At 47.7% G+C, this 25,639-nt stretch overlaps 1 protein-coding gene across 1 annotated transcript in view; it reads right to left on the minus strand.

Moving 5' to 3' along the window:
* mdga2a (MAM domain containing glycosylphosphatidylinositol anchor 2a) overlaps positions 1-24,988 on the minus strand; it is a 44,313-nt gene extending 19,325 nt beyond the window's left edge. The window contains exons 1-4 of the mRNA XM_028395573.1: positions 24,758-24,988; positions 6,565-6,704; positions 1,915-2,089; positions 557-753 (exon numbers count right to left, since the gene is read on the minus strand). Of these exons, the coding sequence (XP_028251374.1) occupies positions 557-753; positions 1,915-2,089; positions 6,565-6,704; positions 24,758-24,830 (585 nt within the window). The 5' untranslated portion in view covers positions 24,831-24,988. The remainder of the gene's footprint in view (positions 1-556; positions 754-1,914; positions 2,090-6,564; positions 6,705-24,757) is intronic.
* Positions 24,989-25,639: the final 651 nt, after the last annotated feature.

A 25,639-nucleotide genomic window follows, 5' to 3' on the forward strand; every position in this document is an offset into this window, starting at 1 on the left:
TCTTCTGCTCCCTCAGTTCTCCTCCTCTTCCTCCCCTTGTCTCCACCTCGCTGCTAAATCTCTCTTATCTCCTCTGGCAGCCTCAGCGCTGCCTTCCGCCTCACGGACAGATGAGATGAGATTAGATGACATTTAAATGGGATGTTTGTGCAAAAATGGCGGCCAATTTTTTAGCTCTGGAGGAAGAGGAGGAGGAGGAGGAGGAGGAGGAGATAAGCTCTCATTATGGCCCATGAGAAGTGCAGGGGGAGGGGTTAACGAGTTCATGAGCTCTGTGCTGAAGGCATTACAGTCGACAGCGTTCAAATCTGGCGTGAATGTTATCTCTGCTGCGGTATTACACGGCCCGCTAACTAGCCGCCTGATTGGCCGACTTCCCTTTGCTTCAAATTAAATCTAGACCGCGGCCAAGAGGAGGAAAAAGCTAATCTGGACCCTCCATCTGCAGAGGTTTAATCTGCAGAGCAGGACTTTTCAAACTTGCTGACCGGAAAGAATATTTGAGGTTTGGACGTCTCCCCATCTCCTGCTGCGCTGAGCGTATGCGCCTCCTCACCTGTGTGAAGAACGGCTCGTAGATCTCCACCCCGGAGTCGGTGCCCTGCGACAGCACCTCCCTCCCTCTCCTCCAGGTGTAGTGGACCGGAGGATTGGAGTTTGCAACACAGCGGAGGAACACCGTCCGCTCAAAGTAGAACTGCTCCTTGGCCTCACCGACACTCTGGTGCACCGTTATCAACGGGTCATCTAGGTCTGAGGAGGAGGAGGAGGAGGAGAGGAGGAGGAAGAGGAGAAGAGAAGAGGAGGAGAAAAGGAAGAGGGGAAGAAGAAGAGGAACAGGAGAACAGGGAGGAAGAGGTAAAGCAGGAGGAGAGGAGGTGGAGAGGAGGTGAGGATGAGGAGGAAACAGGAGATGGAGGAGGAAGAGGAGGAGAGAGTCTTAAATTAGCAGATGTTTGAATGGAGTCTGTCACTGAGATGAAGAAGCTGCACCAACAGCAGTGATCAGCATCATCGATCACGTGGTATTGATCATGTGATCAGCAGCGCCTCGGGCTCGGCACTGTGTTTACAACCTGAATCACAGCAGAGGCCGTTTGTTTCCTCTGCACCGTCTTTCAGGCGGCGGGGTCACTTTTCCTGTGGTGGGGGTAATTACTGCGGAGCCGCCGTCTGTAAACACAGCGAGCTCCCACATCAGCTGACTGCCGGCCGACCAATCACGCTGCGCTGCCTTAATGAGGGAGGTTTATGGAGCCGCCGCCAGCAGAGGGGCTAATGGTAGCTAATTCATTTTACACAGAGTGGCGTCAAGCGCCGACCTGCACAGGCTAACACTGAACAACAGCTGCTGCAGTTATACAGAACAACCCCCCCCACCCCCACCGCTCCCAGAATGCACTGGGAGCGATGCGGCACCAGCTGCAGGTCAGGGTGTGGCGGCAGAAATGATTTATCCTGTTTCCTTTACAAACTTTGTGTAAAAGCCTCCGTGCCCTGAAGGAAGCACTCAGTCGTGATGCGTTCAGGAACCACTTAAATCCCTGTAAGAAACATCCTCCAGGATATTCTGGCTTTTATACACACGCACGCACACACACACACAACACAACACAACACAACACACAACGCAAACAACACACACACACACACACACAGGTATTCTTTCTTCCTGTTTTTGTTACTTTGGAGGAAAGTTGCCATATAAAAACGCCCACAGGATGTTTCGTGTTCTACTGGGATTACTGGGATTACTGGGATTCTGAGGATGATCAGAAGCTAAAATGTCTGCAGGGACAAACGTTTCCTGTGACAGACTGCCGCCAGCGGCGAAGCTGCAGAAGACACTTTACCACATGTGGGACAGTCAACGACAGTACTGAGGTGTGTGTGTGTGTGTGTGTGTGTTCTTACAGTAGACGTCGACCCGTATGGAGCGGATGGCGGGGGACCCCAGTCCGTTCTCTGCCTTGCAGTAGTAGCGCCCCCCCTGGTGGCGGCTGATAGTCTCGATCATCAGAGTTTCGTTGTGTAACGAGGACTCGCCCGCGCGGTCAGAGCCTCCGCCCGCCGTCTTAGTCCACCGAATCTGCACAGGACACAACAACAGGTCAGAGTTCACATCACAGAGTGTGAAGACGTCTAGGATCGGTTCAGGGCCGGGTTTCCATCAAAGACTCTGGCTCGGCTGAAAGCTGGGATGGTTCTGATAGCTGCTCCTCTGATCAGCACGGAAAAGGAAACTGATGTCTGAAAACCCGCTCAAGTGTTCCTAAATGCAGTTCTGTGTTTAAATATTTATCTGCCGTCCATCACCCTGCAGTAAGAAGCCGAAGCATTTTAAAAACTTAAAAAGAGCTGAGAGCTCGGCCTCAGTCCCACTGCAGCGGGCAACAGGTTCAGCTCCGGGTCAGGAGGGGGGCCGTGTCATAGCAGCGGGGCTCCTCACAAAGATAACCCTGTGTGTGTGTGTGTCTGTGTGTGAGTGTGTGTGAGGGAGTGTGTGTGTGTGTGTGAGTGTGCGTGTGTGTGTGTCTCTGTCTGTGTCTGTGTGTGTGTGTGTGTGTCTGTGTGTGTCTCTGTCTGTGTGTGTGTGTGTGTGTGTCTGTGTGTGAGTGTGTGTGAGGGAGTGTGTGTGTGTGAGTGTGTGTGTGTGTGTGAGTGTGTGTGTGTGTGAGTGTGTGTGTGTGTGTGTGAGGGAGTGTGTGTGTGTGAGTGTGTGTGTGAGTGTGTGTGTGTGTGTGTGTGTGTGTGAGTGTGTGTGTGTGTGAGTGTGTGTGTGTGTGTGTGAGGGAGTGTGTGTGTGTGTGTGTGAGTGTGTGTGTGTGTGAGGGAGTGTGTGTGTGTGTGTGAGAGTGTGTGTGTGAGTGTGAGAGAGAGAGTGTGTGTGTGTGAGTGTGAGAGAGAGAGTGTGTGAGTGTGTGTGTGTGTGTGTGTGTGAGTGTGTGTGTGTGTGTGTGTGAGTGTGTGTGTGTGTGTGTGTGTGTGTGAGTGTGTGTGTGTGTGAGTGTGTGTGTGTGTGTGTGAGGGAGTGTGTGTGTGTGTGTGTGTGAGTGTGTGTGTGTGAGTGTGAGAGAGAGAGTGTGTGTGTGTGAGTGTGAGAGAGAGAGTGTGTGTGTGTGTGTGTGTGTGTGTGAGAGAGAGAGTGTGTGTGTGTGTGTGTGTGAGAGTGTGAGAGAGTGTGAGTGTGTGTGTGTGAGTGTGTGAGTGTGAGAGTGTGTGTGTGTGTGTGTGTGTGCAGCCTCTCGGCCTGGTTTGTCCTCTTTCAGCATCTGCTGGTCAGTTTTCCATCTGTCCCTCCCACCTGCTCCATCCTCCTCCATCCTCCTCCTCTTTTCTGTCCATCTGTCTCTCCTCTTTGTCCTCTCTCCCTCTCTCCCTCTCTCCCTCTGACATCTGGACTCTGGGTTTAATTGACGGCACAGATGAAGAAGTACGAGTACAGTTTGGACTGACAAACCAAGGATGGAGCGAGTTTTCTTCCAGAACCACAACCTGCCGACCAAACGATGAAGACGTGGACAGATGTGCACAGGATAATAACTATTAGGTGGGATGATTACAAACATTAAATAGAATGATAATGGCCACAACAACTGATAAAAAGCATGTACAGCCAGGACAACACAACAGCAACCTTTAAATGTACGATACCATCGCACCAAAGCTGGATATTGGCCCCCAGATAAACATGATAACTGCCACTGAGTCAGTTGATAACAGTCGTTATGATGCCTTTAAATGGGATGATAACTGTTCCAACAGACATTTATTGATAACACAGCCTGATGACAGCTAACAGAATGAGTCTGAAACTTATAGCAAAGACCAGGTGGGAACATAACAGAAAGGATCATTTAAGAGGATGATGATGGTAACGCGTGATAACAGCCATTTAATGGCACGACAACGTGTGAGGGTGATAATTATGCGGCCATTGAAGAAGTCCATTTACCAGGATGATCACATGCATTTAATGGTGAGATAACACTGCTGTAGTTTTATATGGACGCTCTTTTTCACCGTCTCCTTCGTCTGAACTCCACATTTTGCCTCCGTCAGCAGACTCCACTGATTCTTTCCTTTCACCTGCTCCACCGGCCCTCTCTCTCTCTCTCTCTCTCTCTCTCTCACGGTACAGTCGTCCCACATGTCGCTCGCCCGGCTGCCAGCTGGAGTAAAAACTGACTTTTTTTTTTGGTCATCAGTGCAGACAGGCAGAGATATTAATGAGCTAAAAATACAGCAACAACAACACTGGTACCACTCACTGTGCACACAGGCCAATGGTGACGTGTCGGCCATCTTTGTGTGTACCTGAGACTTTTATGTTTTTACTGCTCGACAGCATCCAGCCAACAGAACAAGGAAACCTGACTATATTATATTCTGTGTTCATTTGTCTGACCAGCTAAGCTAATGTTAGCTACACAGCGGTCTGTTATGAGTAAGCTGTGGAACATGAAAACGCCTTTAATGATACACAACGTGTGAGGATGTGGTTTGTGCGAGCTGTGCCTGTGTACATGTGTAATGAGCTCTTGACTCACAGCGTAACAATAATGTTCACATAACAACATAAAGTCCTCCTTCCAGTCTCACCTCCTCCTCCTCCTCCTCCTCCTCTTCCTCCAGGACAAAACAACACTGACTGTACGTTCACTGTTTATCTCAGCTTGTTAAAACACTGTTAATGATGTGAGATATTAGAGGCGGTACAGCAGCAGACAGCCGAGCTGAAAGGTGTTGAAGAGGAGGAAGGGAAAGGAGGAAGAGGGGGATGAAATCAAAATGCAGAGGAAGCTGAGCTCTGCAGTGACGCAGAGAGGGAAAAAACAAAGTGTGTGTTTTACAGTGTGCGAGTGTGTGTGTGTGTGTGGATTCAGACTGTGTGCCAGTAGCTGCTCTATTTATAGCTGCAACAGACTGACAGCAGAGAGAGAGGGACTGAAGGAGGAAGGGGGACAGCACAGAGAGAGGTGTGCAGAGGATGTCCGTCAAACAGCTGATCTGACCTCATTATTGATGATTACAGACGATGACACAGGTGTGACGGACTGAACTGGAATTAGCAGTGAGATAACTCGATAAGCGTAACATGCTCGTCACTTTCTGCCAGATGTGTCGGAGAACGCGGTGTTAATTAAACATTTAAGGATTTAATGAACTCACATACCCTGACACCTAAACCCAGGACCAACTAACGCACAGCTGTCTGAAGACTGTCGCCACCCGGTTAATCCAAATTAAGTTTGACATTTTAACACGGAGGTCTATGAGTATCAACTCACTTTGGGAGCCAGCCATCTAGAGGACACTGGAGGAACTGCAGGCCCTCCATGGCTCAGCCTCGGTGGTGGACTGCCCTCTAATATCTGTCTTGTCATTTTGTGTGATTCACTGCTGATACAGTCTGATATCAGAATGAGAGACGTATGACTTCACTCTGATTGGCCAGCAGGGCAGAGCTCTCCGGACGACCAATCACAGCCCTCGCTGCGATGACACATTTGGTCATCATCAGACCTGCGTTACCTGCAGGCAGACAGACCGATGTCTCACCTGTCAGTCAGTCAGAGGCCTTACATCACTCTGTTCCACTTAATTATCTTAATTGACCTCAATGATGACGCTATTGTGACATCACCACCTGTTGACATCACATGACAGCAGAGATCCTGAGAAACCTCTCAGTCTCTCCTCCTCCTCCACACTTAGCTGGAATTCGCTTATTGATCATCTCTACATCTCAGGAGAGAAGGAGGCGAGGGGGGAGGAACCAGCGATGCATTTAGGGACCACAGAGACATTAATCAGGACGTCCACCTTGTCCACCTCACATGACAAACATCGAGAGAGTCTCTGTCTGATCTGCAGCTTCCTGTCTCTGAACAGTAAACCAGGAGAACACGCTGGCTGATCATGTGACAGGAAGCTTCGGTGTTCGGAGGGCTCACCAGGTGTGCTGCATCACATGACCTGACCTCCCAAATCACAGTTAATGATCAGAGTTTAAAAGACGATAACAAGTGTGACTCCTTCAAAGTAAAAGCATCAAGGTGACGCCCTCAGGCAGCTTGTTGGAGGATGAAGAGTTTTAAATCTGCATTCAAAGAAAAGTTAAAAATGACTGTGATCGGGGAGGTATCGCCTGCCCTCCCTCCCTCACACTAAACGTCTCTCTCGCTCTCTCTCTGCTGTCAGACGGCGGCGGCGGCGGCGGCTCCTCTCCTCCTCCAGGGGTTCCTTCTTTTTCCTCTTCTTCTCTGTGTGATTGCTCTCATTTGTAAGACTCAAAGGCGTCGGAGTAGCTCCGCTCAGCAGGAGCTCTGGCACTTCAGCACGCCGCCGGGAATGATGGGAGTTTTTTTTCCTCGTACAGTGTGCTCTGCAGTGTCAATACGGGTGAAGTGTGTGTAAAAGTGTGAATGCAGACTTGATTCATTCAGCCTCCTCCTCTCATTCAGTCTTCAAATCATTCCGAGCAGTATAAATCCAAACCAAACTGTGACCTCCCCCCTCCTCCCCGTCCTCCTCCCATCCTCCCCCATCCTCCCAGCGTACCTGTGGTCGAGGGTGTCCCGTCACCAAACACTGCAGCTCCAGAGTCTCCCCCTCCTTGATGGTGTACACCCTCTCAGTGTAGCGCTCCTCCTCCACGTTACAGGCCTGACCTGAGTGCACGATTCGCACTGTAGGGGGCGCTGTGAACGAGAACACAAACACACAAAGGGTTAACACTGATGCTGCATGGTTTTGTGTCTCTTTGCAGTCGTTTTGTGTCCTGTTGTTTCCATCTGTCCCTGTTTTGTCTTTTTTCCTGCTGTGTCCCGCCTTTGATGGACGCAGCGGGCAGAGCTTTGTCCAGACCGTCAGCTGTCGGCTTATTTTTATTTCGACCTCTTTCATCTGCGTCTCTACAGTTCATCAGCGAACTTTTCATCCCTCACTTTTCACTTTAACTTTCTTTGCATCAGTTCAAAGCGCTCTGTACAAAACATGCCTTCAACCCTCGGCAGCAGCAGCTCTGATCAGCCCACTCGCCTCACGAGTGATTTCTTCGAGACATTTGGTGTCTTCTGATTTGAAAGCAGCTCCTGTGTTGTCAGTGAGCAGCTGGCTTTGTGTTTCACTGTTAGCCTCAAACAGCCTGCAGGATCTTCTCCACCTGTCGTCATGGGAACCATGCGGCGATTAGGAGGAGGAGGAGGCGGCGTGGCGTTCGGATAACTGCAGCAAAGAACAGCATCCGCTGGGAGTTTACGTTTATTTGAGAGACAGAAAGTTTCAGACAATCAGGTGAGCTGACAGACTGAACCCACCTGGAGTTTCAGGTCAGATTTAAGGGCCACACTCTGCTGAAGACGAGCTGCTCGGCTAATTAAAGCTGTGAAATTATAAATGAGCTGAGGAGAAAAAGGTCAGCAGGAAATGAATTTTTAATTGATGGGAGTTTTGGCGGCGTGGAGCAGACTGGACCACTAACCCTGATCTGGATTCAGCTGCAGGCCTGTTTGTGAGCAACATGCAGCTGCAGAGCGTGTGGTACCACTCCTTTTTTATTTTTACACTTCACCTCTATTTTTGCTTGACCCGCTGCATCGCAGGGATTCTGAGCTGTGGAGGATGTACAACAACACAAAAACACAAAGATCACAAACACAAACAGGACAACAACTGAGAGCCACAGATTCTACATGTGAGACGACACCTGTCCACCTCCATGACTCCTGATTAATCAGGAGGAGGAGAGGAGAGGAGGGGAGGAGAGGAGAGGAGGGGAGGAGAGGAGAGGAGAGGAGGAGAGGAGAGGAGAGGAGAGGAGAGGAGAGGAGAGGAGAGGAGAGGAGAGGAGAGAGGAGAGGAGAGGAGAGGAGGAGAGGAGAGGAGAGGAGAGAGGAGAGGAGAGGAGAGGAGAGGAGGAGAGGAGAGGAGAGGAGAGGAGAGGAGAGAGGAGAGGAGAGGAGAGAGGAGAGGAGAGAGAGGAGAGGAGAGGAGAGGAGAGGAGAGGAGAGAGGAGGAGAGGAGAGGAGAGAAGGAGACAGCAGAGAACGAAACAAGGAGCAAGCAAGGTGTAGGAGGAGAAAGGGGGCGAAAAGAAAGAGGAGGAGCTGAAAGAAAGTAACCAGAAACAAGTAAAGAGCAGGAAATGAGGAAGGAAGTTGTAGCGTTGGACTCAAGTAGGGAGGAGGAAGACACTGGAAGAGGAGAATAAGAGGAGGACAAGACAACATGGTGGTGGGGTGATGAAGAGGAGGAGGAGGTGATGTGGTTGTCCTACTTTTTATCTGTTCTATTTTTAGATTCAGGTTTTTTTCTCCATCTTTCAATGACTCTGCTAATGTTTCCTGCTGATGTCATCAAACACACACACACACACACACACACACACACACACACGGTGGGCTGATTCCCAGCATGCACTTCAATCAGCCACTGTCTGTAGAGGTATCAGCAGGACACCAAACCAGCCAGAGGCGCCAACAGAAACACAGATACAGCTGTCACATGACCTCAGACGACTTCCTTCAGGAACAAGTATCATACAGATGTTGATGAAGACTCTCAGTCATCCAGGTCATTTTCACTCAGCATCTGGACCGCTGCTCTGCTGCTCCTCCAGGCAGCGAAACGTCTTCAAGAGAGCTTCATCACTTCTGAACTGGATTCGTGGACTTCTGAATAATTTTGGAGCTGATCATCACACATTTATTTGAACTGAGGAATAAAATGATTTATTTATATTTTCTCTGTGAACTGTGAAAATTTGTTTTTGTTGGACTGAGGTGGAACAACAGGAGGGAGTTTGGGATTTCAGCTATTTTGTACTTTTTATGTTTGACGGCTACATTATAAAAAAAAATAAAACATTAAGAACTGTCAATGGTTCGGTTTTGGTCATTTGTCAGTTCTTTATGTTGGAAAGTCAAACACACTGATGCAAAACAACTAAATGCAACAAATTCAGTCTCAAACACGACAACAGAACAAGAAACTGAAGTCAGAGACACAAAAGGAGCTCCGAATCACGGAACTCAGTCACACAAAAGGACTCAAGAGAACCACAAAGTGAAACAAAGATGGACCTGACTGCACAAAGACACAAAAAGGGACCGAAAATAAACACAAAACGTGCACAAAGAAGAAGAAACGAGCTGAGGAGGGTCTGGTTTCTTTGAGGAAACTGTCTCAGTAAATATTTCTGTGTTGAGTCTGTGCCCCCCCCCCATCCTGTTCTGGCTCAGGTATTTTCCATTTCCCCTCTAAAACCAGGTATTAGTCTAATCCCTGCGCTCTCTGCAGCGCCACAAACCCCTTCACATCCTAATAAGCGATGAATCTGGCCAGAACCCGGCAGACCGGCTGATCCCCGCACCGCAGAACAAGTTGCAGCAAACAAAAATACACAAAGAAGGACCCACACGACACCTCCTAAAGTCAAGAATTACACTCCCTCCTCTTCCTCCGCTTTTTGACAATCACCACTAAACCAGGAATTAGATCAAATCCAATCCTGTGGGATAAACGGCGGCAGGTGAGCAGGAGGAGTTTGTGGGGCTCACACGCAGGACGAGGACGGAAACATCAGACCACTATGTTTGGAGTATTAAAAGGTGGAGTCACATGATGTTTACAGGGCAGACGTGCAGACTGAGGAGGCAACATTACACCACAAATAATTTAGTACAGTGGTGTATTCCTTAAAGCTCCTCCTCTTCCTCATCAGCATGCTCATACACAAAAAAACAACTGACTTAAGGAGCAAAATGTAACGTAAGCTCAAGAAAACGTATCCAAAAACATTTGGAATGACTTCTATCTGCAGTGGTATCGACTAAAGTTTGCCTGCTAATCAGCTAGCTGCAGAGTACATCCCTGTGTAATACCACTTTGGGCCACTAGATGATGCAGTGGTCTTTGTATCTAGAACAGAAACAACAGCGCCCCATTCAGGAGAAAGATTCTACAACTTCAAATTGCTCCTTTAGGATTGGGGTTACTGTTGCTGGTGGACTCAGTGAAGCAAACAGAGGCCGACCACAGGCCCTGCAGCACACTGACACAACAAACAAACAACAAGCAGCACACAACCGGAGGTCAAAGAGGCTCAGCACAGAGGGGGAGCTCCTCAGGGTCTGCATTTGGACCGTTTAACACCAGAGCAACGAGGGATAAACTCACCTCAGTGTATGAGCTCATCGTGTCTGCCTTCAGCTGCACATCAGCAGCAACACCTGCGCTCAGCTGCAGCTCATCAAACGTCACGTTAACGATCGCCCTCACTGACTTCCTGTTACATGACGTCTCACAGAAAGAGACCCTCCACACTGTGGGCAGCATTATCCCGCTTCCTGTTTCCAAACAGGCCCACCTCCTGCAGGGAAAATCAGGGATCCTCACTTTCTGTCCACCCTTTTAATTCAGGGGAGGATTTAAAGCTGCTCACACACTGCCTTGTATTAAAAACTTCAGGGGATGACACACTGACATGCACTCACTTCCTGGAGACCTGCCTTGGCCGGAAAGGACACGGCATTGAAACAGCATTCAGAAACACACAACACGACTACACGACAAAGGTCAAAGACCAAAGTCCAACCACTGACCGGACAGAACCAATCAGAGTCCTGTTCACCAGTTTACTGAGAGGCTTTTTAACCTCCTGTCAGTCAGCCGAAAACCTCTACAGACCCACAGAAACACAACCTGAACATCCACTGTGACAGAATGACATAAACCAACTGATCTAGTGCAGCATAATCTGAACTGGTACAATAAAAGGCAAGATTAATGTATCGTAACCTGACCTAACCCTGCATCAAATCTCATTCGCAGTGATTTATGACGGTGGTTTTTGTCTCTACAAGGATGTGGAGTCCTCACAGGGTGATCGTGTGCAAACAGGTCTGTCCCCACAACACATAAAATCAGCCACATAAAAACTGCCTCAGGACTGTACAGTAGAGCAGTGAGTCTCTGAGGGCAGCTGGAGCTCGCCCTGATTTACGCACCGAGTGTGTGTGTGGACACACAGTGAGTCATCTTCCAGCAGAGTAGAGCTGCTGTCTCTCTCTGTACAGCCTCATCCAGTTTCCGTGATGCTGTGTGTGTGTGTGACTAAACAGCAACTACAAACGTCATCCTCAGCCCTGGTTTGAACTTTGAGTTTGTGTTGTGCACCATTTTAAGACGTTTTATTTTGTGGTTATATCTGATGCAGTGTTTGAGTGTCCCGCTGTGATTACAGGTGGTGAACTCGTCTCGTAAAACAATGAAAAGTGAACTAAGCACACACTCTGAGGTCTGACTGATCCGAGACCCGGTTTGACTCCACGCTGTTCACTCAAGCGTCGCAGCTCTTTCATCCGGTTCTCATTTATTTATGTTTGAAGAGCAGAAACAGGGAGAGAAGACAGACAGACATGAAACCAACTATTACGTAAAACCACTATCTGTCCCGCATCCAAATCCGTCTCTCACAGGTCGACTCTGATCTCAGGTCAGATTTACTGTTTTATTCATAATAAAAGGAGGATTTTCACATCCCCCTTCTGTCTTTCTGTTTCTCCTCTCACTCTATTTCTGGAGTCGAGGATCTCTCAGAGGAAGCTGCCAAGTCAGTGGGACAGCTAAAAATAACTGCAGTCTTCTGATTGGCCGTCAGCAGCAACTCCTGCTGAATACGTAATGAGGAACATGGAGAAGAGGGATGAATGGGAGGAGGACTTTGTTGTTCATGGTGTGGTGTCGAGACTTCTGATTGGCTAACTGGATCATCAACTATGTAAGAAGACTAACCAATCACTATGGGCCAGCGCTGTGTCTCTCTCAGTCCTGATTGGGAGGGTTCAGCACCAGAGGTCTTTGCTGCTTTGAGCGCTAAAGGGTCTGTTGAACTGGTTCCCACTGATCTTTGAGAAGGTTCATTCAATGGCCACAAACATACCTTAAGAAATTGCCAGATATCCTGTAGGAGTTTTCAAGATATTCCAGACATTCAAGAAGAGGTTCCTGTAGAGTCCTAGAGTCCTTTGAAAGTGGTCAGTGGTTTCACCATGGTGTCTTGATGATTTGAAATCATTTGAAATCATAATTTTAAAGTAAGAATCTTCCTCTAAGGGTTTCAAAGGTTACAGAGATCAAATTAGTTCAGACGTCTATGAGCAAATGTTCTGCAAAAGGACACTTGCATGTGGTGAAGATGTTGACAGACTACAATGGTCATCGGTCTTCTTCATGAGGTTTCAGGAGTCTGATAGAAATGATTCCAGACCTCTTAGGAAAAGTTCCCTGCTTATCAAAGCAAAGCGCGTTTGTTTCATGAAGGTTCAAGAGGTTCTGGAGAATTAGGGTTTATAAATATGTTCAAGCATTATCAGATGTGTTGTAGTAGTTTTCAAGGAAGTGAGTTTTTGGTTTTTTTGTACGTTCCCACAGGATTAAATGCCATCTTTAATGCTCTTCTTGTTGAATTACTTTAGGTCTAAAAAGGTTGCATGAGTACTGAAGAAGATCCTACAGGTCTACAAGATCCTGCAGAGGCGGAGCTGTTAGCAGTTAAATCTCCTCTTGTCCACATGCCAAGTGTGTTTTGACAGGACATTAACGCTAACTTGTCTTGTCAAGATATTTAAACATCCTTGAGGTCCTTGTGGGGTCTCTCCTTGAAATAAACTGGAGAAGGAGGCTCTTGATAAGGTTGTAGTGGTCCTTGAGAAGACTGCACTTGGAGAGGTCCTGGAGGACAGAGCACATGTGTGCTGAAGGAGATTCTAGCCGTCCTTGACTAAGTAACAGGTCGTATAACTGCTCCAATGCTGTTGCTATGGTTACCTATAGTCTAATCTAATGAATCATACCGCTGACCTGAACTGTGTCTGAGGTGATGCCATCAACCCATCAGAGGTCAGGATTCTGTTATGTCATGGCCCCTGAGCAGTGGAAAACAACCGGCGTCACTGGTCGGATCCCCACCACAGCAAGTGTGGAGACCTCTCAGTGAGCATGTGCGGCCTCGCTGCCTCCTGACCCTGACAATCACAGAGCTGTTAACACACACAATGGATCCCACATCATCGGCATGCTCACGCCGTAATTATCAGTGTGCCTGCTGCTGCTCTGCTGCAGCGAGGCGAGGCGACGCATCCCGCTGCAGCACGTTAACGCCACATAACTCACATCACCGCTCAGAGAGGGACAGGCGAGCGGCGGCCATTCATCTTCTCTGACAGAGAGAGATAGCTACAGCAGAGACGGAGGAGTGAAGCAGTCAGCCAGAAAATTCACATTTTACACTTTTATCGGCTCTGCGAACAAACGCACGGAAACACCAACAGCTGGAGGAGGGGATGGGTGGAGGAGTGGTAAATCCATTTCTGCCATGTTAGACACATTCCAATAAGACGAGCTGAGACTGATCTGAACTACAAACACTTTTACTTCTTTTAAAAATATGAACTAAAGCCGCAGTTTGTTAAATATTTAATCAGATTTTTTCTAAAATGTGACAAATGTGCTTTTTAAACTGGATCATTTTCCGTTTCTTCATCGAAGAATATTAAAGCTACAGCGTGGAATCTCTATCACCCCCTTCTGGTAGTGAGAGTAATTACACCTTGTCAGGTGTAGGAGGTGAGCTCACCTCTGACTGGATCAATCAACTGATCAATCAACCCACACACATTTGAACTTTATAATATTTACATGTGTGGGAAACTTTCTGCCGTCCAATCAGCTGAGAGGAGTGCTATCAGGAGGCGGAGCTCCAGCACTGCAGGCTGCTCTGTCTGTTTGTTGATGCATTCTTATTGTTTCTGATTACTGAAATACAACATGTTTACCCTGACGACAGAGACAAACAACAGCTGTCTGCTGACTGACAGCTGATTCTGCCGTTGCTAAGCAACATCACAGATACAGGCGGCTGTGGCTCAGCTGAAGAGTCGACCTGCTGCCTGATGATGTGTTGGAGGCTGCTGCATGAAGCAGGCTTTAGGTTCTACTCCCTCTCTAGCACTGACGGTGCTCAGAGGATGATCTTAGCAGTAACTTAAGAACTTTGGGTCACTGCTTTAGTAGCTTTTATTCTTAGTTTCTAAACTCTGAGCAGTTTCTAGTTGTTTATTCCTGTCACGTGATCAGTCAGTGTGTCTTCTTATTCCTGCTTGTTGCTGAGGAGGAAAGAACGTTTAGTTTTTACTGAGTCTAGTCGGAGTGAACTCTTTAACGGAGATATGTAAATCAACGTTGTGTGGCGTCACACATGATGCATTCAGGTACTAGTGTGAGTCGCTTGTTTCACGACCAGCCGAGAGTGTGTTTCAGCGTTGAAACTTGTTGAACTAAACTCCTCACCTCCACCTGTTCGCTCCGTCTCCGCCATCACGTTTGAGTGGATTGAGCCTGAGCGAGCCTGCCGAGCTCACAGGCTGACAGCTTACATAAGCGCACTGTACGCTGTGTATTATTCTCCAAACATGGCCTTAATCCTCACACTGGGAGAGATAAGTCTCCCCAAGGTGGGATTCTTTCTGCTGCTGAAGATGAGCCGCTGTGATGCCGCCGCACGTTAACGTTTGCGCTCTCTTTGATCAGCGTGCTCCTGAATGCCTCATGGCTGATCCTCAGTGACACAACACACATCTGTTCACCACGCAGAGCTGTTCGATAAACGCCAATCACTCCACTAGGAGGCTTTCATGGAGGATGAAAGAGGGGTGTACCGTGAGACGTTCGAGAAGCAATGAGTGCTGTTACTTAAACTGGATATCTGTGTGTTATGAGGCAAAAGCTGGCTAAAGCTACTTCCTGGCAGTTCTTCCTGTAATTTGAAATTGTCCTGCTTTAGTTTTTGTTTGATGTTTGTGCTCGTCACATCTCCAAAGCTCTTCTAGACGGAGAGGCCTTCAGTGATTCTGATTGGCTGTTCAACCAATGAAACAGAACAGAACAGAGTCCAGAACCTTCACCACCTCTAATTGGAGTGCTGCTCATTTATTTCTGCTGCTTTCAACAATAAGGTCTGTGGAGCCAGCCTCTAGTGGACACTGGAGGAACTGCAGATCTCTTTGTCTTTCCAGCCTATCATCAGCAGAAAAATGTAACATGTGGCCAATTTTCTCAGTTCTCCTAAACCAGCTGGAGATATAATCCCTTTATTGGGTCAACCTTGAGGTCTCCACACAGATGGAGGTGCCGTGGCCATCCTTGTTTCAACACTATACTAAAATATCAATCCGATGCGATGTTTTTAGGCAGGAGGAAACATTTTCTGATATTAGTAAATGTACAAAAAACGAACCCGTCCTTCTGCTCTCAGCTGGACCGCATTTCACTAATTACAAAACCCCTCAGCAGTTAAATTGGGCAGCGTTCCCCTCCTACAGACGCCCATGACATATTTTATTCAGCGTGAATTTTTTCCTGTCAGAAGTTTGTGCGACAGACTGAGCTCACTAACGAGTTCCTCCTCCGTGACTCCACTTGGTGTTAATTAGTGGGACGAGCTGATGGCACAGCTCAGCCTGTGACGAGACCCAGAGGACGAGCAGCTGTGTTCAGTGTTTACACAAGAAGAGGAAGAAAACGGTCAGCTGACCAGCAGCACTCCAGGTTTATGGGGGCAAGTCGGAGACGTCTGATCTAACGCCTCACCCGGTGACTTAGCCTGGATGCCCGCTGTTGAACTTTTGACTGTCAGGTCAGCATTTGGGTGCGTTTGTTTTGCCGATCGGAGCTGACTGCTCCTGAGCATTTGAGGTGGAGACAGCAGAGCGACACTTCACGGCTCTGTGAGCATCTCCGCTCGTCTACCAGCCAATGTGACGGCTCCTTTCTCTTCCACTAAACATTTGGGTTAAGAAATTAATCAACATGTCTGCTCAGATCTCCTTTGGATCGGCCCGGCTGAGCTGAGCAGTGGAGGAGAAGTAACTGATGGGAGGGAGGAGGAAGAAAAACTCCTCAGGTGTTTTCTCTCTTCGCTGGATGGACTGAAGAGGCTGCGGTGAAATGTGGGCAGGAATCATTTCCCAGTGCATGCTGGGAGCGGAGTGGAAGGTGGCGGTGAGACAAGGAGAGGTTGTGTGATGTGTGTGTGTCACATCGATCATGTGTGCGACTGTGTTTGGCTGTGATTCATACGAAGGCGGGAGATATATACATCCTCTCAGTCATCACACTGTCACAGATACGCATCCTCTGTGTGTGTGTGTGTGTGTGTGATTCATGTTACTGAACACTCTTAGTCACCCGAGCTGCAGAGAGGGACAACTCCACGACACACACTGGTCTGCAGGATGGACAAACGTCTCCGGCGTGAGATTTAATTTGTCCTAATGATCAAACAACCAAGAGACAACCACTGGGGCTGAGACAGGGAACTGCAGCTCCTCAAGTGGCCACTAGAGGATGGCTCCAAAACAGTCTCCACACACACTTTGTCTTGAAATGTAGAACTTTACAGCAGAAACTAAATCAGAGCTTTCTGCTTCAGGCACTTTATGCGACCGCATTAAAGTTGGAGTTTGACTTGGTAAGAAAAACGGCTGGGTAAGCTTTCCGGTAAGAAAATGGAGCATTTGTGGGTCACAGCCTTTATGCAGGAGGAACAGGAGGTTATACTGTGGAGATGTGGAGAATATTGTGACTATCATCATGGAAAAAGGCCTCAGCTGCAGAACAGAAAACCAGAAAGACATGAGGAAGAAAAGACTTCATGTGATTCTGATCATACGTTAATTAATTTTACACTGAATGTGAAATGCCTCCTAATATTTAAACATATGCAGCAGATTAAAAAATAACAGTCTCATACACACACAGAACCTTCAGGTTCCTGCAGGTCCAGCGGATGGGCTGTGAACGGTGATGATGCGTTAAAGTAGGCGCTCAGAGAAACAGCAGCTCCTTTAATTTAAACTCTGAACAGAACCTGCTCCAAACCAGGTTCAGTTTGCAAAATAAGCGGTGATGAAGCAGGCTAAAGATCCTGCTGACCTCAGGTTCAACAGACCGAGATAATCTCGCTTCATGGTACAACCCTTGGATGAGATCAGCTGTTAAATGCAGTGAGTATAACTTAATCTGTGCTTCATGGTCCTCACTAATGAGCCATTTCTGGTCTCTGATAAGCTCAGCTGGGAGAGTGATGGCTCAGATTGCAAACTTCCTGCTTATATGGCCGGCGACCTTACCCCGGATTTATACTGCGCGCGAAAGCGCAGCGTGGCACTTTACGGACGTAATACGCCCGCCTGTCTCACAACATCAATTTACACCAGGAGCGTTTCAGAAGCGTAGCACCGTGTGGCGCTGCCTCCACACTCTGAGATTCACAAAGTCACATAGTAACCTGCCTGTTTATCTGATGGTTCATATCCTCTCTATGTTACTGGAAACTCAGTTTACTCCCTCAACACACAGGGCAGCTCCTCACCTTCCACTCTGAGAACAGCTGCTGCTTCTCTCCTGCCTTTTCCTTTCTGATGTCGTCCTTATAAAAACATGTTCTATCATATAAAATGCTGTTTCTCTACTTTTCAAACTGAATCTCTCCTCGTACATGGCTGTGGCTGTTTCTCTGCCGGTAGCAATGTTAAATCAGCAAGAGTTCAGTCTGACGGCGTTTTATTTTGAAACGCGTCTGGTGTAAATCCGGGGTCAGCTTCAGTCATGCTCCCTGCTTTGCAGCGATGAACCAAGTGAGGAAGAGTCAGGCAACTCCTACATGGGGACGATCGGAGCTTCAAAATGGATTCAGCAGTTCCTTTAGTGGGAGGGAAGCTCAGACCAGGTGTTCATCACTCACCGTCTCTTCCTCACTTCTGAGTAGCAGAGACTTGTTAACCTGAGTCATGCTTCCCTCCCTCTTCCTCCTTCATCGAGCAGCGGGAGACGGGAGGCGGGCCAACAGCGCTCCCAGTAATCTGCAGCGCTCCATCCTCATTACGGCACATTAACACTTATTAACACAGTAAACCCACAGCTAATGGCTTGATAAACACAGGAACACAAGAGGAGGAGAAAGGTGGAGGAGGAGGAGGAGGAGGAGGAGGAGGGCAGCGGCGTTTCCTGTCTGGTAGGAAATGCTCCACAGCTGGGAAACAGTGGGTAATTAAAAAACAATTATAATTAATCCCAATTTCCCAGAGAAGGTAAAGTGAGAACAGGTCAAATACGCAGAGTTAATGATTTCATGAGAGCGGCTGTTCGTCACACACGCTTCCACCACATCCACACCGACACACGCCGGACGCACCCGGACCATCCCTGGATGAAGCAGAAACAGATTTATTAAGAAGCTGGACTTTCCTTCATGTTCCTCCTTCATCACAAACTTACATAAACTCAGAACCATCTTATTCCCCCGCTGAGATTCATGGCTTTGAAAGAATCTGCACCCCCCCCCCCCCCCCCGCCCCGCCCCGCTCCATCCGGATTATCCTAAACTTCAGCGTTATGGCTGCTTGTCATCCTCAACAACAACAACAACAACAGCCTCAGCAGCAGGAAGAATCCCAGCAGATGAGTGCAGATGTGCAGATAACGAAGCGCCTGTAGGTGTGTTCTTTACTGTGATTATGACTGTGACAGTGAAGGGTGGAGGTACGAGGACGTTCATCCTCATACAGCACACACACACACACACATCAGGAAGTGTGTATCTGGAACAGGAAGTGTGGACATTTTCATTTTAACCATGAGACCAGAATTCTTATTCTGGAAAGGATTCTCTGAAGTCACTTTCAGCTCTGAATGTAGAGCGGACAAGAATGTTTTCCACAACTGAAAGCTCAGGATGGAGCTGAAGAGATTTAAGAGCGACATTTCAAAGTCCAGGATTTAGACCCCCTAGCAGTCACGCCCATAATCGACATATTTACAATAATAAAAAACACTTTATCACCCATACCAGGCTGTAAACAGGTTTATATCTGCTGTAAAGTCAATGAGTCAGTGAGGATTGACTCACTGTTGGAGCCAGCCTCTAGAGGCTGTGGTGTGAACTGCAGTTTCAACACTTCCTTTACTGGCATCATGTCTCAGCACAGAGGTTGGTATATTCAGAAACAATAAAGACAGAAAACAATCAATTTCCATATGCTTTGATTTGTGGGTTTAATTCAGTAAAAAATCCTCCAAACAAAGAGTTCACTCCAGACAAACTAAAAGTCCCGCCCTCCTCAGAAACCAGCAGGACGCCATGATGGAGTCACATGTGAGCAGCAGTCACATGACCAACACTCAGAGAGTCTCTGTTCTCTGCTTCTAGCCATGAGTGTGGTTGTTCCACAGAGTACCAGGACCCACTATGAGGAAGGAGGGAGAAACAACCAGAAACTGCAATGGAATGGAATTCAGAGGGTTAACAAGTGTCCTCAGAGAGACGGAAAGACATGTGTGTTTGATTGACAGCTCCTGTTACAGCAGAGGCAGGCAGCATGGGTGTAACTGAAGGTGACAGGTAGCAGATGTAGCACACACACACACACAGGCAGTTTACATTCTGCAGTGAAAATTTGTGTTTTTTATTGGGTGGACTAAACATGTTCCCATGACTGGGGACAGATCTGGTTTATATTTGGAATCAGAATCAGTGAAACTAAGGTGGTCCTCACAAAGATAGTGTGTGTGTGTGTGACAGATGGCCTGAGAGTGCTGCTGTTGGAGCAGATTAATCAGAAACACACATGCTAACATGTTAGCTCCATGCTAAACCTCTCAGAGGAAAACGCAGATCCAGAACCTGCCTGGGACTCAAGTGTCTCTCAGTGTCACAGCGATCAATTCAAAAGACACTGAACACAGGAGCTGCTAACACACCATCCTGCTGTTTAACTGACAAATATAAATCGCAGCGGCCTGTAGGGGTCGCTGCGGGCCGCTCGCGCCGCTGTTTGGTGTCACTCGGTGAGAAGCAGCCAAGCGGTGAGTGAGCGAGCGTCAGACTGGCTGTTTGTATTTGACCTTTTCCTTCCAAATGAGCTTTAACTGCATTGTGCTGAGCTGAGTTTATGAGGCAGAAAATGAGCCCATATGGCTGTGAGATCAGATCAGTATCACCAACAACAAATCAAACAGCACATCTGACTGCCAGCCAGCCAAGAGACCACAACAATGACAACAGCACGGGCCCGATCGCTGACTGGCTGCAGGCTGCTGATGATGGTGGTGATGGTTTATGGGATAGAAGCCAAAGATTCAGCCTTTTTTTTTCCTCTGTCCTCCTCAGCAACCAGCAGGAAGCCATGATGGAGTCACATGTGAGCAGCAGTCACATGACCAACACTCAGGCCCCGTTCATACTGGAGAAAGTCATTCCAGCTAGAGTAGGATTGAGCCCAGACAGCCTTTAAGCTGGATGCGTTCAGACCTATTTTCAAATCTGGCTAGCACACACTTGTGTCCGCACTCAATCCGGCTTCATCCAGCATGTTTGCTGTCCTCCAAACCACTAGGTGGCGCCTCGTGATATACAGAGTCCGTTCACGCCGCGGTAGGACCACGTGTGCGCATGCGTCATGCGTTTTTTTTTTTTTTGTCCTGTGTCGCGCCCCGTGAACCGGAACCGGACATGCACATCGCTAACCGGAAGTAGCATGTCGCTAGCCGGATTCGCTCGCCACATTTGCGTTCACACCTGAGCCACATTTGAGCCAATCTGGCTAGATCCACCTCTCGTGGGTGGATCTAGCCAGATTGGAATCAAACTGGATACAGCCGGATTCGAGGTGTTCACACCTGGATTGATCTGGATGCGACCGAATCCTGCTTAAGCCACATTTTTTCCCCAGTGTGAACAGGGTATCAGAGTCTCTGTCTGACCTGCAGCTGATCTCTGTCTGAATACCTGAGTGATTCTGTTGACAACGAGATGACAACAAACTGTCCATCATGCAGCTTGTAGGTTAACATGAAGTCCATCCACATTTCAGTCGGCTCCGTCTAACAACAGACACAGAATGATATAAGAATGAAAACCTCTTCATTGGGGCTGCTTTATAGTGCAGCATCAGTGTGATGGAAAGTGGTGGCAGAGCGATCCTCCTCTTCCTCCCTCATTTCCTGCTAGCTTGTTATCATATTTTAAACGTATGTAGTGGTCCATGACTTGTGGATAAATGTTTTGTACATGTAGTCTACGAACCGGACAGGCGGCGCTCCGTGGTGCTCCACCTATAAAAACGCTCCTAGCAGAACCTGAAGTCACGCTGAGGACGGCCACACACGCCTAGAACTCAGAGCAGTTTATCTGTGAAACACATGAGAGTGTACCAAGCTTTAAGACGTTCCATCAAGACACGTCGCTCACAAGAAGATGGACGGACAATCCAGAGGGTCCCTGAACGCCTCATGGCTACAAACCTCGCTGTTTTTCTACAAACTGAATTTATTTTACTATCAGAGATGAAGTGGTTTTCTGACTGATTATCTTTGTAGACTAAACTACTGATCAATTATTCAAACAAATAACAGATGCTGCCGCTGCACTCCGAATCCTTTGTGCCTCACGCAGAGTTCTGAGTGTTGAAACTGTCATTACTGCTCAATCTGCCAAATGCAATCAATTACAGGCTCACACCTTCACTTGTGTGACCAGGAGTCCAACAAACACAAAATATTTAAACTTTAAAGATGATTTCTGTTAAAAAAAGACTAAAAATATCATTAAATTCAGCCAGTTCACAGATGAATGATTTCAGCCTCCAAACTCGACAGGAAACGACAAACAGCAGCCTGCATTAACAAAAACTGACACAGATGTTCCATCATAATCCTTCCTTCCCTTCCTTCCTCCTTTCCTTCCTTCCTGCTGACAGAATCCATTTCCTGTGACATGAAAAGCAATTATTGGTCAAAATAAAGCTGCATTTTTCACCAGTGTGACTCTGCAGAGACGTCAGCGCCACGTGAATGCAACACTGATTGTGATGTAATATGCCTCCTCTCCCTCTAATCTGTGACATATAAGATTACAGATAATCTGAGTGTGAGCTGACGTCACAAAGAGAAACTGTTCAGCAGGGAAACACAAACACACACACACACACACACTGTGGCTGCAGTTTTGTAATGCCGGGGGATGTACGGAGGACCGTCATATCTGTCGTTAACATGGAGGTCCACATGGATCGGTTCACCCTCATGTGGACACTAGAGGAACTGCACTTTTTCATCAATTGGGAAACATTAAATTCGGATTAATTTTATAGGCAATTAAAACAAGTGTTACATATGTGGCGCCCTCCTGTGGCCATATGATGAAGTTAACTTCTTAGCTTCATACTTGCTAAGGTTTACCTTGTGTGTGCTGTTCTGTAATGACAGCTGCGCCCCCCTAGTGGTTAAAACTTTTACTACATTTGTAATGAGTACAGGAAAATGTCATCAAAACTGACGATGAATTTGGGCATTTACGTGCGTTTCTTTTGTTTATTTCTGCCTCTAAATTTGGTCATTTTAACACTGAGGTCTGTGAGAACTTTGGAGGCAGCCTCAAATGGCCACTAGAGGAACTGCATTTTTTTTCTATCCTTAGGAAGAAAACATTAATTTGGGGTCAATTTTCCAAATATTGACATAAATATGTGGCGCCCCCCTGTGGTCGTATTGTAGGCTTAATTTCTCAGCCTTGGAGGTCACCGCTGGTTACCGATCTTGTCATTTCAGCACTAGAGTGTTTCCTGGCTTGTAATGAGAGCAGTGTCCTTTAAAGAGAGAAAATCTTTGAAAATTTGGGGATTAATGTGTGTGGTGGGTTTTTTTCCACTGGTTACCTTGGAATTGGACTCTTTGAGCCGCATTATGAAGGAAAGCAGCTACACTCATATTACTCCCTCCCATCGTTCCTTCCTGTGTTTGTCCTGCAGCTGGACACAGCATGAATACACAAATCATCTTCTGAGTGTTTCCTCAGAGGAGCTTCGCTGCTGAATGACTGATGCTTTAATGCACGACTGCACACACACAAGAATCTTCCAAGGACATATAGTTAGACAGCACTGTTAACAGGCAGTGTCTGCTGCAGACATTACAGTAAAAAACACCCTATAAGGATATGAGCCTCCCTATTGGCTTATCGTAGGAATATTACCGACATAAAAGGCTGTAGATGTATTTTTATAAGGTCAGAGCGGAGATATTTTGATTCACGGTGCAAAGAGTCTCCAATAAAACATGATCCTGCAGACGCATTGTGGAACATTACAAGAATATATCAATAAATGCTGATACAGACGCAGACTGAATTATTATAGAACGGGTTTTAAAAGCACTTACACTAAAAGCCTGATCATTTTCAATTATCTGTTCATCTACTGCTTACTTTGTGTCAGAAATGGAAACAAATTGTCTGTATAATTTATTCGAACTGATCATTTTGTCTTGAAAATCAAAGATTCAGATTTAGCATTTCAGCAAGATGAAAGAGAAAACGATCACATCTAAGAGAGGCTTTAACGAAGGCGACATCTTTTTTCATTCATGTTTTGATCAGATTTAATATCCTACTTTATGTTAAAACTCTTTTATTAAACACCAAATGATTCCCGCCTGCAACAAGCTTCTCTTTCTTTTCTTTACAATCACAGGACCAGAAGATTCTACATGCAGTTATTAAAAAGGAAGGAGTAGAACATCTGCTGATGAAGCCGGTGAGATGCAGCTGAGTGATCCAGAAATAAGTCAAGAAAACTGCATGAAGAGGACTCCCATCTTTAGAAGTTTAGCAAAATAAAACCAGAACTCAAGGCACGTGTAACCACTGTTTCCACCAAGCTCTCCACCACATCTCATGGTCTCCATCAGAGGACGGAGCTTGGTTGGTGGTGAACATGAGAAAACTTCATTTTCAAACATTGTGATAACTGAGAAAACTCTTCGGACTGAATTGATCCTTGTCCTTTTCCTTATTTTTGGATCGTTCAGCAGCGTCACGCCGTCCTCGTCAGCAGATGGTGTTTGGTCTAAACACACGACATGTTAACACTTCAGAACATCTGCCGATGAAGACGTGACGTGTGGTGGAAGGCTGTGAGTAAAACGTGAATCATTCAGCTACACTCTCCATCAGCAAGCGTTCAGTGGTTGTCACGGTACCTAAACAAGTCACATGACAGGGACTGAGCATGTGCAGATGAAGGCCATGAGAACTGCTGGACTAAAATGAGACAATGTGGACGTTAATGTGTCCATCGAGAGTTTTCACGGTGAACTTTGGTCTGATCTGTGATGTAAATATCTGAAACACCGAGCTCCTTTCTCAACGTCCTGCGGATGAAGACCATGTTGTAGAAGATGGAAGATGCCTCCATGACACCAGAAGAATGAGGAGACCAGGATGTTGTACTGGCTGTTACAGTAATGATAATAAAATAAAGGTGTCAGGACGGATAAAAAAAAGGCAGCGGTGGTAACATCATGTCACCGTCCACACGGTCCCACAGAGACCTGCAGGACTCCCACAGACACCCTGAAGACACACTGCTGCTGCTGCAGAGCCACACACGGCTGCTTCATATCACATCCATGCCTGGCCTAAAGGCACAACAGGTAGGCTGCCACACACACACACACACACACACTGAGTTACACACACGCGCGCTAAATCCCTCTACAAGGTCACGTTGGTATTGGTGGTATTCCGGGTAAACGCTGCCCGCGTGCTGCTGCTGCGTCACTTTAATTCACCGTTTAACGTGCACGTGAATATAAATCAATTCACAACATATTAATTGCGCGTTAATGACGTCCTTACCGTACACGCCCTGGCCGTGCACGCCCTGCAAGAAGCCGGTAAACAGCCACAGGAGACCGAAAACTAAACCCATCTTCACATCCTCCTCTGGCCGCCTCGCTGCTTCTCTCCCCCCGGGGAGGAGGTTGTCAGTTCGGTCCCCGCTGCTGCTGCTCCTCCTCCGTCCTCCTCCTCCTCCCCCGCTCCGGCCGGCGTCCCTCCGCACGGAATCCGGCCCGGTGACCGGTTGTCATCCACAAATCCCAAGGTTTCCTCAACGGCACCCCGCCACCACCACCACCACCACCACCACCCCAAAGCCCCGGTCAGACGTGACGGGCAGGTCCGGTTCTGCTCATGCCGCAGCTAACGTTAGCGAACAGAAGCGGTGGACAGAGATGCGGCCAGCGGAGGAATGAGAGGAGGAGCAGGAGCCTCAGCCGCGTCTCCTTGATGGTGACATTGTAGAAAACACACTTAAATTGAGGAGAGAAGCCCTCGGTGCGTCAGGATCCTGCGACCGGAGGGATGTTCAAAAGTCCCCGCTGCTGGTCCGCCGGAATGCTCGTCCGTGGGTCAGTGCCGGAGTTACATCCATCATCCTGAGGGGAAGCAGCTCCCGCTCCGTGTCCTGTCCCCGCTGACAGCGGCTGTTCGCGGCCCTTTAGGGAGAGGACGGGAGGAGGAGAGTCGGGGCTCCGTGATGCCGTGAGGCTGCTGTGAGCTCCGGCGAAGAAGAGGGAGAAGCGGTCAGTCAGGTCGACTTGTCGGTGGATTTTCACCGGTCGGTGAGAGACGTCAGCGAGCGAACGGAGCGGTGAAGCTGCGCAGAGCGGAGAACGGCGCAGCTTCCGGTCCCGGTATTTCAAAATAAAGCAAACAGGCATTACGTAGTTTTATCGG

The sequence above is a fragment of the Parambassis ranga genome, chromosome 22 (assembly GCF_900634625.1).
Source record: "Parambassis ranga chromosome 22, fParRan2.1, whole genome shotgun sequence".
Classification (NCBI taxonomy): Eukaryota; Metazoa; Chordata; class Actinopteri; family Ambassidae; genus Parambassis; species Parambassis ranga.